This window comes from Anguilla anguilla, chromosome 17, assembly GCF_013347855.1.
Source record: "Anguilla anguilla isolate fAngAng1 chromosome 17, fAngAng1.pri, whole genome shotgun sequence".
In the NCBI taxonomy this organism is placed as follows: Eukaryota; Metazoa; Chordata; class Actinopteri; order Anguilliformes; family Anguillidae; genus Anguilla; species Anguilla anguilla.
This window is the reverse complement of record NC_049217.1, coordinates 1735939-1754398: the sequence shown is the minus strand read 5'-3', so window position 1 is coordinate 1754398 and position 18460 is coordinate 1735939. Positions and strand designations below refer to the sequence as shown.

The 18460-nt window shown below is 45.9% G+C and overlaps 2 protein-coding genes across 5 annotated transcripts in view; one reads left to right on the top strand and one right to left on the bottom strand.

Annotated features, from left to right (window-relative positions):
* Positions 1-125: 125 nt before the first annotated feature.
* On the top strand, positions 126-9113 carry LOC118217104. Of its 4 annotated transcripts, XM_035398910.1 has the most exons (6): positions 127-390; positions 1029-1075; positions 1185-1306; positions 4147-4330; positions 4598-4701; positions 4986-9113. In XM_035398910.1, exons 4-6 carry the CDS (start codon positions 4147-4149, stop codon positions 7422-7424), a joined length of 2727 nt encoding a protein of 908 aa, XP_035254801.1. In that variant the 5' UTR covers positions 127-390; positions 1029-1075; positions 1185-1306; the 3' UTR covers positions 7425-9113. The 4 variants fall into 4 exon arrangements, 3 of the variants coding, with proteins under 3 accessions (XP_035254803.1, XP_035254801.1, XP_035254802.1); XM_035398912.1 differs by having other exon boundaries at positions 126-1306; positions 4986-7440; positions 8732-9113; XR_004763130.1 differs by having other exon boundaries at positions 127-1306; positions 4986-7498; positions 8732-9113.
* A 469-nt stretch (positions 9114-9582) lies between these two features.
* The window catches only part of vat1 (vesicle amine transport 1), a 48452-nt gene continuing 39574 nt past the window's right edge, over positions 9583-18460 (bottom strand). Inside the window, exon 6 of the mRNA XM_035398913.1 lies at positions 9583-15418. Within this exon, the coding sequence (XP_035254804.1) occupies positions 15224-15418 (195 nt within the window). The 3' untranslated portion in view covers positions 9583-15223. The remainder of the gene's footprint in view (positions 15419-18460) is intronic.

The window sequence follows — 18460 nt, the reverse complement described above, 5'->3', positions numbered from 1 at the left end:
CAATGACAGAAATTTGTTGCATGAGGCGGAAACATGTTCCCCTGAGTTCACATCAGACCCCAGGCAAAGCTATAGGCCTACACCAAAAAAAGGAAAATCTGAACAAGAGTAAGGACCTACAAAAACAGAGAAGAAGAATGTCTGGCTGATGGCTTGGCCTGTGCCTACATAATGATACTTAAATAGGCTTGCCATGAATCATTTTTATACCCCAACCACTTTGTCTCAAGATTTTACACCGATCCAGGGTCTGTGCTTAGGCAATCATCCGCATGCATGCACACCGAGAGTGTCAGAGCGATTTCAAACAAACAGTATTGTCTTTCACTTTCTGTTTCTTGAAGATGTCGACATTAATGCGTTGTCTTCGTTTGGACGATAAAACAAAAGGTAAAACCGTAGCTGTCTATAACGATATAGCGAGGGCGTAGGCCCACTGTATGGAGACAAACATCGCTATGTAATGAAATTACTGAGTTGCTCCACAACTTTCGCCGTTTCTGAGAATCTGTATGTTTGTGGACTTCCTCGAATTAGTATTTTCGTTTTGTTTCTCTGTCACGCGTCGTCAATTCAGAATGACCAAAAATGTGTTCCTGTTGTTCCTATTAAACGAAAAGGCGACGACAGAAATTAAAAGAGCAAAATTAAGCAGTAACGTGTTAGCAGTAACGCAACCTGATTTAAAAATACATTTTGGATGTAAATAGCAACTGTAACATTGGCTTGTTCACCACTAAACATGATTAAAATGCAAATTCATTTTAACAGACAGGAAGCGATTGCATTTTCAACAGGTTCTTTAGTTTAACAAACGTATTGAAATGCACGTCAATTACAGAAAAACTACATTACTTGAATCTAGGGATGTTGGCATTTTTACACGCGTAATGCAGTATCAAGAAAATGCATTTGGTTGTCCGTCAAGTCAAATAAAATACAGTACTCCTGTAATAAGAGATCCCTCTTGGATCCCCTTATTATTGGATCTTCTTAATCCACATCAATTTTCTGTACGCTGCTCTTAGGGCTTTTTCAGCAGACCTACCGACCATTTGTCAAGGAGCTTCACCTGGTAGGCTACGCTAATTGCGTTGCTTGTGCTTTTTGTGCCAATAGCTGAAATATTGTTGGGGTATTTACGATTTCATATCGAAACATTTATCATCGATTCCTATTGACAGAACGTTCAGAATCTGAACAACAGACTTGCAGCTGACGTCACAATCGGCCGCTGCAGCTGCTACAGATATATAACAGACCTTCTCTCTTGCAAAGCTTCTAACGGACGAAATCTCTGGGCGAGGTGAGTAACGTTAGCAACCCAAACGAGTTCAACCCAAACCATATTAGTCAAGTTTTCTGCTAGTTGTAATTCTTGCAAGCAAACATGCGTATTTCAACATTCAACATAATATTCTTGCAAAGTATTTACAAGAGACATATTTATAACTGAGCTAGAGGCAACATTAGACCTATTATTTTTACTGTATATCTGCATGTAGTCTATACTGCTTAGTTTGCCATCAAACTTTTGAATTGTAAGTATCATTTTTGACCATTGCTGAATTTAATAAGATGAGTAATGAGGTAAACACTTTTTTTTCTTTCTACTTTTTACAAATGTTTGCATTGCATTGTGCGCACAATGCATATCTTTATATGTTGTACAGTATTGTAAGACAAGCACACTTAATGAGGAGAAAAGGCCGTTCAGCCACACTAGGCTCAGGTTTCAGCTCCAAACTGTAGAGTACCATGTAGTGTAGGCCTGCCCAACCCTGTTCCTGGAGATCTACCATCCTGCAAGTTTTCACTCCAACCCAAACTAAGCACACCTCATTCAACAGCTAGAGATCTACCATCCTGTAGGTTTTCACCCAAACCCAAACAAAGCACACCTCATTCAGCAGCTAGAGATCTACCATCCTGTAGGTTTTCACTCCAAACCTAACAAAGCGCACCCCATTCAGCAGCTAGAGATCTACCATCCTGTAGGTTTTCACCCAAACCCAAACAAAGCACACCTCATTCAGCAGCTAGAGATCTACCATCCTGTAGGTTTTCACTCCAAACCTAACAAAGCACACCCCATTCAGCAGCTAGAGATCTACCATCCTGTAGGTTTTCACTCCAACCCTAACATAGCATACCTTATTTAACAGCAAGGCCCACTCCCAAATGGAGCCCTCTGGACTTGCAGAGGATGGACTAACAGGCTTAAGCCATCTGTAAACTACACAACATTTATGTCCTAACATCTCAGGACATCTCACATTTACTGACCATGATTCTTGTTCTACCATCTTAATTGTGCACATATCAGGATGAGGTCACACGTTATAAGACAACAAGGAACAAACCTTCTGCACACGTTGGTTGCCAACTATATGATTGCCATGGACAAAGAGCAATTAGCAGCAGTTTTTGTCAGCACTTTTAGCCTATATGCGCAGAAAAACACATTAAAAATAAATCTGGCACATCGATGGTTGGGGTCGGCATGGCCAGAACTGACTCTCAGTAGGTCTGTATGGCCTACTGCAAAGAGAGTTGTAGGTAAGAATGGAAATATTGATAATAATCAGATAGCTTCATTCTTCATATTATAGTAGCTTTAACTATTCTTATTTTAGCTTTGAAATGTTATAGCTATCAGCCCTGTACATTATTATTGTGATGTATGATTGTGGGTTCATCTAATCTGCCATTAACATTTTAGTAACATTGCTTCCTTATAGACCCTACTGGTGGAATGTCATTGGCCAATGTGACATATTGCCTTTCACACTTCCAAGAGCAACAACAAAAATATGAAACATGTTTGAAAATTATTGGCTGGTCCTAGAGTGGATTGGGAGAATGGGACAGCAATTAATGGGAGTTAACGCTGACCCTCTTCACACAAGAAAGGAAATATGTTTTTTATCATGGGTTCATGCACTGTCATAAATGTATAGAAGTTATGAATAAGGCTGGGCATATTTGTCTGGGAAAATATTGGCTAAAGTCACTGACCGGTCACAGTGAACTTGTTGAAAATCACGGAAAACTGAAAAACGAGGCAGAAATCATGGATCGAGTGTTTTAAAAACATTGATTTATTAAATTAACCAATATTTCATGCACAGCAGTGGGAAATGATTGAAATAGCACTGGTAACTATCAATGGCAGCCTAACAAAAGCTCAAAGTTTTGGGAAAAAATAGTGGGCAGTTGATCCTAGAGTAACAAAACACAAATGTACAAAAAAAATGCATTGATAGGTTGGTGCATTTCATCAATTCGGTCCCTCACGGAAAGAAAGAGCAAGTTGTCATCGTTTTTATATGCAAATTATACCCCTCCCTTGCGCACAAAAAATATTGGCCGGTACTTCCTACATCATTGACATGAACTGAATTCTGGGTTATTCCCTCGTTCTGAATTTGCAGCGATGGGGACTTGGCATGAGGGCGAATGGAGGGTGCATGCGAGAGCACTCGCTGCTTTGAGAGCGGGACGGCCCTGAACCCTTATGGGCTAGATGGAAATGTGCCTTTGAGTCCACAAGTTCTCAATAGGCTGAGTCCAAATGTCCACTCTTCCCCGCACTTGCAGACTGTTGACTTAACGGGCATGTTCCCGTGAAGTCCAGGATGGCTAGGGCTGGCTAATTCTACAAGTTCACAAGTGGGCTCATGCAGTTCGTGGGATTGCAAATGTGGTTGGAACGAATACCATCGTACACAAAGGGTCCCCTGGACTGAGTGTGAATACCTAGGCTATATGTCTTGCAAAGTGAAACAGCATTTATATCTTTACATCCATTAACATTACGCCTGAGTGAGTATACCTGTCACCTCATATGTGACCATTACTTTCTCATTTCACTCTGTGGGACTACGTCAGGGGTGTCAAACTAAATTCCCAGGTGGTTGCAGTGTCTCCGGGTTTTTGTGGTTTCCTTTCAATCAGCTGCCAATTAAGGCCCTGGGAACAAGGTGTATGGATTTTCTTTTAGCCAGTCAATGACTAAATGATCCAGTGCTGCCGAGAACACCCCAAAAACCAGCAGACACTGCAGCCCTCCAGGACTGCAGTTTGACATCTGTGGTCTGTTATTGGCCTGTTATATTGACCATACATACCATTTCTGTCCACCAGATGGAGGCAGAAGGCTGTACAGTCACAGTCAGTGGTTTACCCACAGGCATCGACGAGGAGAGACTGGTAGACAAGCTCTGCATTCACTTCCTGAGGGGCAGGCATGGAGGAGGGGAGATCAGCTCCATCAACATCACCAAGACAACGCCTGCCTCCGCCCTCATCACCTTTGAGGACCGTAAAGGTCAGCAGATGGAGGGGAGTCACTCCGCACTAACACATCCCCATTTGCATGCTCTAGCCATTGTTGGCTTCATTTATTAACTTGGACTTCTTTTGCACACTTTGCAAACTGCAGTGGCCACACTTGTGTGTTTTACAGCCTTGTCATTCTAGCAATTGAACTGGGTCTGTGATATATAATTTCATTGACAAGTCAGAATTGCTTACTCTTGGTTTTTTCCTTTGTTGCTGAAGTCTGATTAATTCTATTTGATGACCTCATGCACAGTGGCCCAGAGTGTGGTTCAATACGGAAAACACATTTTATTGCTGGACAACAAGGAGTACAAACTCACTGTGAGTTTTCCAAGCAAAGAAGTCAACCAGGATAAGGTAACTGGAATTAAGTTTCAGATTAAAAACTGAAATGTTTGCTAGGTTGTACCACAATTTCATGGTTCTGCTATCCTGGTCCTGAAGGGCTGCTTTTAGTTTTAATTTGATCAGTAAAAGGAGTTACTTCATCTGGTTTTTTGGGTCTGAACTAGTTGTTGATTTCAGTGAAAATAAAAAGCAGCAGACCCTGTGGCTCTCCAGGACCAGGGTGTGGGAGCACCTTTCACATTAGGTTACAAGCCTCTCTTCATCTTTGCCTTTTTTTCCTCTTTTTCCATAAGGTTTTCACGAGCATGACGGTGATAGTGAACTATAACTGGCTGCCCCTGGGGAAGGAGGTGGTGACCAGGGTGCAGCGGAGCTCCCCTGAGATCCAGTGTGGCTTTGACCTGCCCGCGGGACTCTGTACGCTGAGTGGCCGTTTCTCTGTGGTCCAGGCCATAGTCTCCCAGCTGCTGGGCCTTTTGGAAAGCCCTGCCTCCTTAGGCACCAGCCTGGCGGGGACTAGGGGAAGCACAGGCAGGAAAAGTACCGGCTCAAGTGCGGTGAGAGACCCTTCCAGTGGGTCACAAGGTTTGGGCCAGGCTTCGCCTGAGACTCTTGAGGGCAGTAGTGGCACTAACAGGATTAGGGCCGCCCGGGCAGACCCCCTGCGGCAGGATTATGATCGCTCCCTGATTGTGGACATAGACGCCTTCCGCTACCTTCAGAAGCACTGTGGGCAAAAGTACGAGCGCATCCTGAGCCGGCGCGGTGTGGAGGCTTTGGACGTGACCACGGACGGAGTCACCACCCTGTTCCTGCAGACTACGGAGGGGCAGGCGTCAGGGCATGAGGGCCTGCGGCAGGCGCACAGAGACCTGAGCAGGCTGTGCCAGGAGGTGGAGAGCCGGCTGTGCAGGGAGCAGCTCCTCAAGGAGAGTGGGCCTCAGGAGGGCCTCCAGCAGGCCCTGGAGGCTCTGCAGCTCCAGCTACCCCAGGTGCTTCTGGGACAGGATGCTGCTGGCAAGCACATCTCCATTGTGGGCAGCAGTAGCGATGTCATGGAAGCCAAGCGGTTCCTGCTGGACCTGCGTGCCGAGGAGGTGGCTCGCCTTCTCCCTAGGCTGGGCAGGGCCGACCTCGGTCCTGCCTCAAACGCTTCTCGGCTGGATGCCAGTGCTGGGACAGTGCTCAAGACCTGCATGGATGGCAGTCCTGAAGGAGGCAGGGAGTACAGGCTAGCTGCCAGTTTCAGGGACACAAAGTGCAGGGTCTCTGGGTTGGATAAGCTAGGCATTGGGCTTGGCAACACACTGTTGACACCTCGCAACGCATTCAAGGAACTTTCTTCTGTACGTAAACAAAGGTCCAGCATGAATTCCAGTGGTCCAGTTTTGAGCAGTGGTCGAATATCGGGCAAAGAGAGGCCTGGGGTAGGCGTTGGTGGACTAAATCTGGAAGACCTAAGAAAGTTTGGTACTACAGGGCAGGACATCCCATTGGAGAAGTTGGATCCTGTGTCTGCTGCCTCTGTGGAGAGCAGGCCCTTGTTGAGCTCCACTCTGACAGACTTGAGGCTGCAGGTCGGGAGTTCCCTTGGCACTGTGCAACACATGGACCTGTTTGGAGTTCAGACGGCCCAAACAGCCGATGTCCCCCCTTCGCAGTCTGGCTTCACAACCACACTGAGACGGGCTAACAGTTTCTCAGGCTATGCCAGGAACAGGCGGGATCAGAAAGTGGGGGATGCAGGTGGTTACGAGGAGAAGCTGAGCAGGGGTAAATTAAGCACTCCAGGGATCAGCAAAGAGCAACAGGAGGTGCACAGTGTGGAGGTGCAGGCTCATACGGTCATGTGGCAATATATGAAGGAGGTCTATTGCACTCGTCTGGAGGACATAATCTCAGGGTCACAGGTGAAGGAGAGTCAATCAGACAGTGATGTCACGACTATAATCCTGAAGGGGGCGGAGCCATCCAGAGTGAATGGCTGCCAGCGGGAGCTTAGGAACCTGGTTACCATGGTCGCCACAGACTTTACTGTGGAGGAGCTGCCACTGGTCAGGCTGGGTGTGGCTGATCCTCAGGATGAGACTTTGGAGATATGCTGCGCCGAGGTGCGGAGCAGGTTCCGGAAGGTAAAAATCCAGCTACACGAAGATATTCTTTTTGTCATCGGGCCCAGACAGCTGTGCGCTCAGGTGGTTGGGGCTCTGCTGGAAGTGTTCCAGGATGGGGCCAAGAGGAGGCAAGGCCTGCGGGAGAGTCCACGGGGGGTAGGGGGATCTTCGGACACCTCTCTGACCACCAGTGCCCAGGACAAAAAAAACCTTCCACCTCAATCTGACAACCTGGACCAAAGTAGCTGCACCCCGGATGGCTCCCAGGAGGAACCAGTAACACAGACAGGAGAGGAGACCAGGCCTAGCACCAGCGAGCACAAACAAAACGTTCAGAAGGTATCAGGAGGCGGGGCGCAACAAGTGAGCCAATCAGCAGCCCAGAAAGAGCCCATCATCATGGAGAAGCTTGGGAAGGCCAGGCCCAAGAATGGAAAGCCCAGCAAAGTCAATGCGGCCCTGTTTACTCACCCGGCATCAGCGTCCACACGGAAAGAGACAGTAATAACCAGTACAGGGACTGTGTCCCAGTCAGGACCAGGGAGCCCTCACAGTGGGAGCAAAGACCAGAAGGACCAGAGTCGTCCGGAGGCGGGACCTTCACAAGACCAGGACTGACAGCGAGAAAGTCTGCGTGAGTGCACTCAACCCAACAAATACTCAGCAAGAACTCATCCTCAACCCTCGAGCGGGTTTCACTCTTTCTGCATATTCTCTTCTGCAGGTTCCCCATCAGTTTGTTACTCACCCCTACAGGCTTAAAAATGATAGTGTATTCAGCACAGAACTGGCTCTGCTCGTAAACTCTGAATGGTCAGAATAGCCTATGATGTATTCTTGTGATTCTTCCAAGACTTACATTTAATGCAATTTGATGAATTATATTTTTGTGGTCTCTGGAAAATACATAAATATTTGTGGTCTATATAAATAATTGTGTGGTGCAGTAATTAACTAACTGACATCAATTCAGTCACTTGGGAATGAGGCAGAACAGTATCCACTTTGGCATTTGAGGCACTGGGTTTGCCACGCCCCTGGCTGGCTTGAGTGTACAGTAAAAGGGTTAGGTTAATGCAGTAACTACAAATGCAGTGCTACAAATCTCCACTGGGGAGGGACAGGAACTGTAAGAAAAAATCTTTTGAAGATATAGCCTATCATTGACAGGTATTTACATCGTATGTCTGTACCCAAACAGGAAGCAGTTCACAGGAAGTGGGTGGCAAACACAATCAAAGACATTTTTTAGAAACACATTTCCTATCTTCCAATTCAGCAGTATCTCATGTCTTAACCCAGGAAAGCAGTTATCAGATTTTGTCCTTTTCATAAGCTGTTTCCAATGGACACATTGCAACGGAAATGTGTCCATTGGAAAATAAATTGTAATACACTGAATACTACATTTTATTATATGGAGGTACTCAAAATATAATCTGAAATTTACAACATATTGTACTTGTCTTAACGCCCAAGTAATTCAATGATTTGTCATGATATCACTGGTATGAATAAATGCTGTAAATATTATCAGAACAGCTGTTCATTGTTACAACAAATGACAAATCAAGAATTATTCTTGTTCCGTATGCTAGCAACACACTCACACATTGTGTAGCCTAGCACCAATGTGACAGAAGTAATGTTTTATCACTAGCGGAAATCATCTTTGAAACGGTCATATTGAGAGCCTAAGAAAAAAAACCCAGTGTCTAAGAATTCAGGTTTCAAAAGACCCTGGAAACATGAAAGAAATTTGGCAATGGGCCTGGAGTCACTTTCGTAAGATCGGGAGAGGAAGAAGTTTGCGCAGGACTTTGTCAGTACTGTGAACCATTTTAAGGATGTGTAGACTACATGCTATAGCTGCTGACTGTCCTGTGGCAGAACCAGTCTCACCAGTGCCCCCACTTTCACTGCAGGAATGAGTACTCAGAATGCATCAGCCTCAGCCCAAAGCTCTGAGGGTCCTGGAAGCTCAATGAAGCACAGCTTTGCCCAGGATGCAAAACAAGACCAAGAACTGACAAGGATCACAGATGTGTATTTTTTATAATAATGCTGAAAATTTGTCTTTTTGTGAATGTGACGAGTTTTCTAGTGAAAACCTTGGCAATGAAATAATGAATGTACGACTCCAAGGAAACTGGTCAGCAGCTGTTTTGTTTTGGCTTTAACAGCTTTATTGAAAACAGGTGGGGGGGGGGGGGGGGGGGTGATTTAGTGGAATGATGCAATACGTTATAAACTGCTGAGTATTGCTATGGCATTACCTGTGGCATTAAATGAGCAAACCTGACTGTACCTTTCTGCGGAGTCTGATTTATCCTCAACAAGCTCAATACAAAGAAAAGATGTAACTGTGTAACTTCACAAAACCTTACACATTCAGTAAGAACATTTTTTCCATTTAAAAGGAGATGTATCCGTTGACAGGACATCAGTTGGACAATACAACTAAAACAACGCAGGTGTGTTCATGTAATAACCAATGTTGCACAAGTAGTATGTCTTGATTTTTGGTTATTAGGCTTCATCTTCCAACTGGATGATACCTACCTAACTCAGAGGATGGAACTGACCTTTGGAGAACCTACCGGTCTATGTGACCACACCCATTTCTGTCCACCTCCTTCATCCAGGTCATATTCTTCATCACAAAGAAAAGATGACGTGCCTGTGCAGGGATACAAGCTTTATACAGTACAAAACACAAATCCTCCCACAGTTTTGGTTACGTTTGCATTTGAAATGAAATGAGTCGAAACTTCACTTTTTTGTGTTAAGCATTTTATTAATTGGAAACATGTAAGGCATATGGTAACATTACACAGGAAAGCGTTACAGGTTCTAGTCCATTGGAACAGCACCGCACACACGTGGTCGACCCGGATTCAAGCACAGAAGCAGCGTTTCTTCAAAGGGTTTAAGTACAAAGCCGACAGACACGCTGCGATTGTGAGGGAGAAAGCAAACGTGACACGGAAAGGAAGAAAACTGAAAACTTTTACAGCACACTGGTGTGGTCTAGACCGGACTGGTGTGGTCTAGACTGGACAGGCGTGGTCTAGACCGGACTGGTGTGGTCTAGACTGGACAGGCGTGGTCTAGACCGGACTGGTGTGGTCTAGACTGGACAGGCGTGGTCTAGACCGGACAGGTCCGGTCTAGACTGGACAGGTGATTCTGGCTGGAGCCCTGCAGCCGCTAAGAGCATAGCTGCAGTGACCAATCACAGGCCGCCAATCACGGCCTTATCTGCAATGGCACTTTGAGTTGGAAGTAATTGAGAAACAAGACTTGAGTGCTGTACTGCTGTTCTGCAAGCCAGTGAGAGCCATGGAGTGATTTCATTTGCCAGCTAAACAGGCGTGTATCCAGCCAGTGCGCACATTTCCATAACACTCCCGTAGCGCTGTAACGCTACCCTGCAGCGATGCCGCGCGGCGGACCGCAGTACCTGGCGGTAAGCCTAGGCTGTGTCTGCAGGGGCTGGAAAAGCTGGCATGTTTACACAGACTGCAACTGCAGCAGCACCGCTCTCCTGCGCACACTCCATTTATGCTCGGGTGAACAGCTGTAAGCAACGAAAGTTAGCGCACACTCCATTTTGGCTCGAGCGGACAGCTGTGAGTGGTAAAAGTTAGTGCACACTCCATTTTGGCTCGAGCGAACAGCTGTGAGTGGTAAAAGTTAGTGCACACTCCATTTTGGCTCGAGCGAACAGCTGTGAGCGGCAGAAGACTCCACAGTGACCTGGAGCAGAGAAAAGCGCACAGCCACTCACAGAGAGCCAGAAACTCCCAAGACCAGGACTGGCTCTCGTTTTCAGAAAGCTCCCCAGGGGTTAAGATGGGGGTTAGACAAGCATAAGTTTGAATTGTCGGGACCAGTAGGTACCTGAATCCCAACTGCAGAGAATTAAGCTTCATCCCTACAGCGTACTGTCTGTACTAATTGAGCAATGTGTCTCGTTCAATTCACTGATTGTGTTGATGCTATACAAGCAGTTTTGAGGTAAGCATTTCATCAAAAAAAAAAAATGTAATGTTTCATTTAATTTCCAAAGCCATGACTACTTTAATTCTGCATGAAAGGATGTTGCAAAGTGGCTCCTGACAGAGTTCGCCCCCGGGCGTGCTCAGACCAAGCCTACAGTTCTGACCTGGGCCTGATCTAGCAGGCTGCAGAAGCCATTAAGCCTTAGGGGCCGAGTGGGGTGTGGGCAGAATTTTGCTCATCCTAAAGTTCAGCTGTGACCCTGTAGGAATCTAGTCACTCTTTTCCCACTCACTTCAACTAGGCCCTGGCCATTCGGTCATAGTTAAAGCAGCAAAACATGTAAATCACACTGAAACGGTTTAAAAATTACAACTCCACCCATGGGGTTATGGGTGGAGAGATGTGTGTCAGGGGCTGGGGATTACGGGCGTGGAGGTTATGGCTGTGGGGACCACGTTCCTTCGTGACTGATCACCACAGCTGGAGTGAGCATCTGCTTCCTCCTCCACACTGCCAAAGCCCGCCCCTTCCCCCATAGCAACAGGATCAGGACATGGGGCTATGGAAGCTTGGCATGCGACCACGCATTTAGCAGAGTACACTGAAGCCCTCCTGCATTCGAGATACACCCAGCACCACAAAGCGAGCATGAGAACATGCTGTACTGGCTTACCCATAATGCACCACGGTGTGCTCGACACATTCAATTTTTGTGTTGGTAACTGACGTTCATTGCAGTTTTGTGTTGGGAGAAATGTAGGATTATGGACTAATCTTTAGTGGATAAAAGGTACTCTATCAGTTTAATATGCACTCTCAGAGTGTTGATTTGACACATTTTGAGCATTTTGCTGTGCATCATCTGGAAGCAATGCAGGAAGACCCCGCTGGGGCCGGACAGTTTGAGGAGGTAATCTGGCGTTTGTGACAACAGAGGCACTGGGAATGCTTGAGTTTGGCAAGGCAGGATTACAGCAAGGGAACTGATTTCAACTGCAGCAAAAAGAGTCAGCCAACACACACGTTAGAAACCATACAGGGAACAACAATAGGTTTTTTTTTTTTTTTGTCATAGAAAGAGTATCCAGGTGCTATATAGGCAGTAACACAACTGAAAAAAGAAAAACATGCATCAAAAAACAGTTGAGAGGAGCGCACACATAATTTGGCACACTTGGTCAAGGCCTTTGAGGAAGTACAACTGTGTTCACTAAAGGAATGTGCTGCAGCAGGTCCCCATTAAGGGCGTGTCACTTTGAATTTAAACCCTTGTGTACAAAGAGAAATAAAAGAAATTAAAGTAACAATATAAATCACAACATTCTTCACTTTAGCACTTGTTAATCACACAGCACTTGCAGGAAAAAACACCACCCACAGGAACACAGAAAACCCAGCAAAAAAGGCTGAAAAAAAAAACAGAACCAGATAAACACAGTTACTCCCAGAACCAGAGAAACACAGTGGCAGTTGGTGAAATGAAAATAGATGAGGTGGAGTTAAAAAAAACCGGTCTCAATAGTCTTCATTCATTTTCCTTGATTAACAAGTGTGTCAAGTATCTGAACAATCAATTTGCAGGTAAACATACAACGTCTTCACATCACGAGTGCCACATTAAATGATAAATAAAATCTTTAAAAATCAATAACAATGGGTAAGTACATTCAACGAAAAAAAATATACTACCATTATCTTTCAGCACAACCTGCAATAAAGGCTACCAATAAAACCAGCGCTTGAAAATCAGCGCATTGCATGTCTTTGCCATGAATATTCTCCAAATGTGAGTGTGGAGAATGAAGAGTATGAACGAAGAGTTCATGTATCCACAATTTAAAATAACATTGAAAAAATGAGCACAATTTTGCAATAAAATAAAGTTAAAAATAATTTTATTACTCGCCTAATAGCCTAATTGAGGAGAACTATATCTGATGGCAATGAGCATTTGGGAATTAATCATTATTAATCAAGTGAAATGACTGAAAGCAGGTCGAGACCAATAATCAGTTTAAGGGGAAGTTTTCCACCCCATCAATTTTCAGCAACCGATACCAAATTACTCCCAGAACCAGGAAAAGGAGATGAGACCATTCAGGGTTTTACAGCTCAAGTGCTCATGCAAACATTTCATCACCAGGGGGCGCTGTGAACACCTTATAAATCATCAGCTGTAAACCCTGCTTTGAAGACAGCCGAAAAGACCCGGAACCCTGGAATGTGCAATGCGACTGGTGGGTAGAACCTACCCAGCGCTCTGACCAGCAGGGCAGAACTACCCAGCACTCTGACCAGAGCACTGGCAGGGCAGAACTACCCAGCACTCTGACCAGAGCATTGGCAGGGCAGAACTACCCAGCACTCTGACCAGAGCATTGGCAGGGCAGAACTACCCAGCACTCTGACCAGCAGGGCAGAACTACACAGCACTCTGACCAGAGCATTGGCAAGGCAGTGATTTGGGATATTTAAGATATTATAGGGGAAATTCAGGACTGATGTGGAGGAAGAGAGGATAAGGAGAGGAGCATTTTAGATTTCAGCACATGGATGCACATGTGCACACACACACACGCACACACGCACACATGCACGCACACACACACACAAGCTCACAAAAAGTGAAGCTGCTCATGCAACTGGCAACACACTTTTTCAGTCTCTTCACTAAGGAGCCACCACAGACCAGATGGACCCAGAACCACAGACCAGATGGAACCAGACCCACAGACAGACAGACAGACCCAACAAGATTAGACGACATACATGGACATACATAATTAGATTGGAGGAATGTTTTTGCACACCGAATGCCACACCAAACACTGGCGACTGCAGAGACATTTAGGGACAGAAAAATCGGGGGGAAAAAAGAATCATATTTGTGAATATCGAGACTGTGACTGACAGGGACCTGTGTGGGCAGAAGCTCAATACTCAATACAGGCAGAACAGAGAAAGGGGCGCGAGACTCTGAGTAAACACAATTAAACTTTTTTGTGCAAAACAATGAAAAATGCTTAAAGCTTCATGTAGTAAGGTATTAATCCTGGACTGACAGGAATGTTTTATGTAACAGGGAATGACTCACATACACCAAACAGCCTCTGGCAGAGAGAGAGAGAGAAGGGATACCTCACTAGCATCTCTGACGAACTGGATGCCTGTTGCTATGCCGACCCGAGAAAGGGGGGGAGGGGGGGGGTGTATTAAGAAGGGAAAAAGGGAAAGAGAGACAGAGGAGGAAGGGTGGGGCCGAGACTGATCACTACGGTAGGTCTGCTCTTTTGCTAGCTGATCCCTGGCTGCAGCACAACAGCAAATGTCACAGAGACAAGAGAGGAGCATTATGGGATGGAATGCCAGAGGAGGATCCCAACAAACCAGCGGGAACTGGAAGAGATAAACCGACTGCCTGCCAACTACAGCTGATAACAACAATAAGCAATACCTTCTCAACCAGTAATAACTCAAAAAAAGTCCATTTTTTGTCAGGCAAATCCAATTCCAATTGCAAACCCAATTTACTAAAAAAAAAAGCTTGAGTAAGAACTCGGTTAAAAAACTACTGGTCTTAACAGTACTGGTCTTACTCAAATAAAACAGATTATGTCATCCTATTACAGATGATCATAACACTCCATTCCACATGATAATACTGCTTACTGTATGTGAATATAATATAAATACACATACTTTTGGGGGGACATAAAAAGCAGTGGATTATAAAAACTGAAATGAGATGGGATGTATCCAATCACTCAAGGGGCAAATTCATGCTTCAGCATAAAATGGCAACTCCTAAGGGTGGGAGCCAATAAGCTTGTGTGCAAGCAAATATCTCACGGCAGCCAACAGCCAATCATGTGCAACGCTGACGCATTCCACGCCTACACTGTGTGACATCATAACCGCAAAGTCCTGTGTAGTTCTGAAGGATGTCGGATAAGGTCAGGGTGTGAGAGGGTTTGGGTTGTCTGTGAGTCTGGGTGCATTATGAGAGGGGAGGGGGGAGGCTTGGTGTACTGGGGGTGGGAGGAAATTCCGCAGTATTGTCAGCCAATGGGAAGGGTGTGGGGGAATGACAGCAGTGGCCGTAGCCTTGGGCTGGGGGGGGGGGGGGGGGGGGTCCTCAGGGATTCTCTGTTCTACATGGATCTGATTTAAGGGATTCATCACAGAGAGCATGGCTGACATTTCTGATCACTTGGTGCTTTAAGAGCTATTAAGTCCAATTAAGGGGCACACATATGAGATGGGGTACGAAAGCTGATCTGTGGTGACTCAAACTGCAGTAAAATTCAATGAGGACCCTCCCCTTACACCCTCACCCCACAAATACAATAACCCCCCCAACCCCCCCAGGGAGAGGCTTCCAATCACCTGCGTGGCACCCCCAAATATCAATTTCACTCCTTCTTGGGCTCCTCTGGCTTCTCCTCTTTCTTGGTCTCTTCTTTCTCTGGCTCCTCCTTTTTCTCCTCTTTCTTGTCCTCCTCTTTCTTGTCTTCCTCTTTCTTGGGCTCCTCCTTCTTCGGCTCGGGCAGGAGGATCACCTTGCCGATGTTGTTCCGTTCCTGCATCCTCCTCATAGCGTCACCAACCTGGGAGAGCGGGAGGGAGGGAGAAAGGGAGGGAGGGAGGGAGAGAGAGGGAGGGAGGGAGGGAGGGAGAGGGGGAGGGAGAGAGAGGGAGGGAAGGAGAGAGGGAGGGAGGGAGGGAGGGAGAGAGAGGGAGGGAGGGAGAGAGAGGGAGGGAGAGAGAGAGAGAAAGAGAGAGAGAGAGAGAGAGAGAGAGGGAGGGAGGGAGAGAAATATATTTAATTCATTTAATTATTTTATTGTATAGCGCTTATAGATATACAGTCACAAAGATGCTATGCAGAAAAAAAACAGAAGAAGGAAAAACCAGGCTGGGACCACAAAAACCAGCATTCCCCTGCGCTCATTCCATTGGCTGAAAATTACCCAAGGAATTACATCCTGAAATTAATTTACATTTACAACAAAAACCATAATCTACAGACTTGTCGAATGAAGACCAACAACAAGCGGGAATAATCAGTCTCATCTGGGCACAAGAGAACTTTGAGCAGCGGACAGACATCCACAGTTTGACCATATTCCAGATCTGTGGACTTGGAGACGGACATCTTACTGAAAGACGGGTGTGCTGACACAGCGCAGGGAGTTGTGCTGAACGGGTTTAGAGACACCGCTTGCGTTCATCCCAGAGCGCAAAAGCCTTGTTTATATGATTTCCTGGTTTGAGAGTAGAGGAATCTGAATACAGGAAACGTACAATACGACAACAACTGAACAACTGTTAACGTCCCAAATTCACCCACAACACAATAACATGGACAACTCAAACTGGAACGAAACAAGTCCCTTGTGTCCAACGCAACCACAACTAAAAAATGAATACTTAACACTGGCTCAATAGACACTCATTATAGTCAAAACAATAAACAGTCAGTGTGCTGAAACACTCAGAGTTGCAAAAGATACTGCATTTATAAAATCTAGTGGACAGATTCCTTGAGGCTGTTCGGCTTTTTGACCACAATCAAGCCTGCACTGGACTCGACTCCCTCTGGACTCGACTCCAGGATTTGACCACAAGAGCTCTCGGTTACAAATTACCTGCACAAGAAAACAGCTAGAAAATAGAGGCTAGAAAATCTGTCCAAACTCTGTGCAGAAAGCAAAACGATAGTTACTCAATTCAATTTTTTCAAAAAAAAGGAGAGCCCAGAAGTCCACCCTCCGTTTGCATTTTTCTACTTGTATTCAAACAGGTAGACAGCAGAGAGGGCGACGGACAGAAGGGACCACAGGTAAGAAAGTTCCATGCCGGGTTTCAAACCCACACCCAGGCGGGGAAATCACATAAAGCAGCCATCCTGCACCACATCCTGTCTACTTCACAGCTTCATTAGCCTTCCACTGCTGCAAACCCTTTCAGTAATGCAATGAAAAAAACAACTACATAGCACAACTCTGTAAAATCATGCCACCGCCATGTCTAAGCTTCAAACAACCACACTGAACTCAGCACACAGCAGTGTAGGAAGACTGCTGCCAATTACTGTCAACTGGCAAGCGACTCATCAACATGCATGACTGGAGCAGCGTAGCGTGGTAAATGTGTGTGCCCAGTGAGGGTAAACGTGTCTGACCTCATGCAGAGGGAGGACTGCAGTGCAGGCGAGAAAGCTGCTTTGGAAAGAATGGTGACTCCACCAGTGAGTGAGTTACTGCATCATATAGAGTTAATAACGAGTAAAAGAAGCTGTAACACGCTTCAGTTAGAGACAAAGAACATGTGTGAGTGGATGAGTGAATGAGTGAATGAGAGAGAGCAAGAGAGTGAGTGACAGAATTAACATATAGTCACAGTAACAGACTGAGAGTTAGTCAGCACATGCGTGAGAGTGAGAGTGAGTGAATGAGCGAGCAAGTGTGTGAGAGAGTGAGTGAATGAGCGAGCATGTGAGTGAGAGAGTGAGTGAGCAAGCATGTGAGTGAGTAAATGTGTGAGTGAGCGAGCGAGCAAGTGTGTGAGAGCGTGAGCAAGTGAGTGAGACAGAGAGTGAGAGTGAGTGAGTGAGCATGTGAGTGAGAAAGAGAGTGAGTAAATGTGTGAGTGAGTGAGCGAGCAAGTGAGAGAGTGAGTGAATGAGCGAGCATGTGAGTAAGAAAGAGAGAGAGTGAGTGAGCGAGCATGTGAGTGAGAGAGTGAGTGAGCAAGCATGTGAGTGAGTAAATGTGTGAGTGAGTGAGCGAGCAAGTGTGTGAGCGTGAGCAAGTGAGTGAGACAGAGAGTGAGAGATTGAGTAAGCGAGCATGTGAGTGAGAAAGAGAGTGAGAGAGTGAGTAAGGGAGTGAGCAAGTGAGAGAGTGAGTGAATGAGCGAGCATGTGAGTAAGAAAGAGAGAGAGTGAGTGAGCGAGCATGTGAGTGAGAAAGAGTGAGAGAGTGAGTGAGTAAATGAGTGAGTGAGTGAGCGAGCGGCGCAAGTGTATGAGAAAGAGAGTGAGAGAGTGAGTGAATGAGAGAGCATGCGAGTAAGAAAGAGATAGAGTGAGCGAGCATGTGAGTGAGAGAGTGAGTGAGAGAGTGAGTGAGTAAATGAGTGAGAAAGAGAGTGAGAAAGTGAGTGAGTGAGCATATGAGTGAGAAAGAGAGTGAGAGAGTGAGTGAGTATATGTGTGAGTGAGTGAGCATGTGAGTGATCATGTGAGTGAGAGAGTGAGTGAGTGAATTTAGTCAGCATTCTGATCTTCCAAGCAACCCCAGTTTCTCCGGACAGACAGCTCAGTCCTCCACCCCCAATCAGCCAGACCACCTAGCAACCAAAGCCATGGCAACAGCGGCCCATCTCCTAGCAACTGCAAATCCCTGAAGCAGTTCTCTGACGCCGGCTAGATATGTACACAGGGAGTGGGGAAGAAGGGACAGCAACTGGGGCTCTACTGAAGAAAAGAGAGTGTGTGTGTGTGTATGCGTGTGTGTGTGTGTGTGTATGTGTGAGCAAGTGTGTGTGTGTGTGTGTGTGAGCATGTGCATGTGTGTGAGTGTGTGTGAGCAAGTGTATGTATGTGTGTGTGTGCGCACATGTGTGTCTGAGCAAGTGTGTGTGTG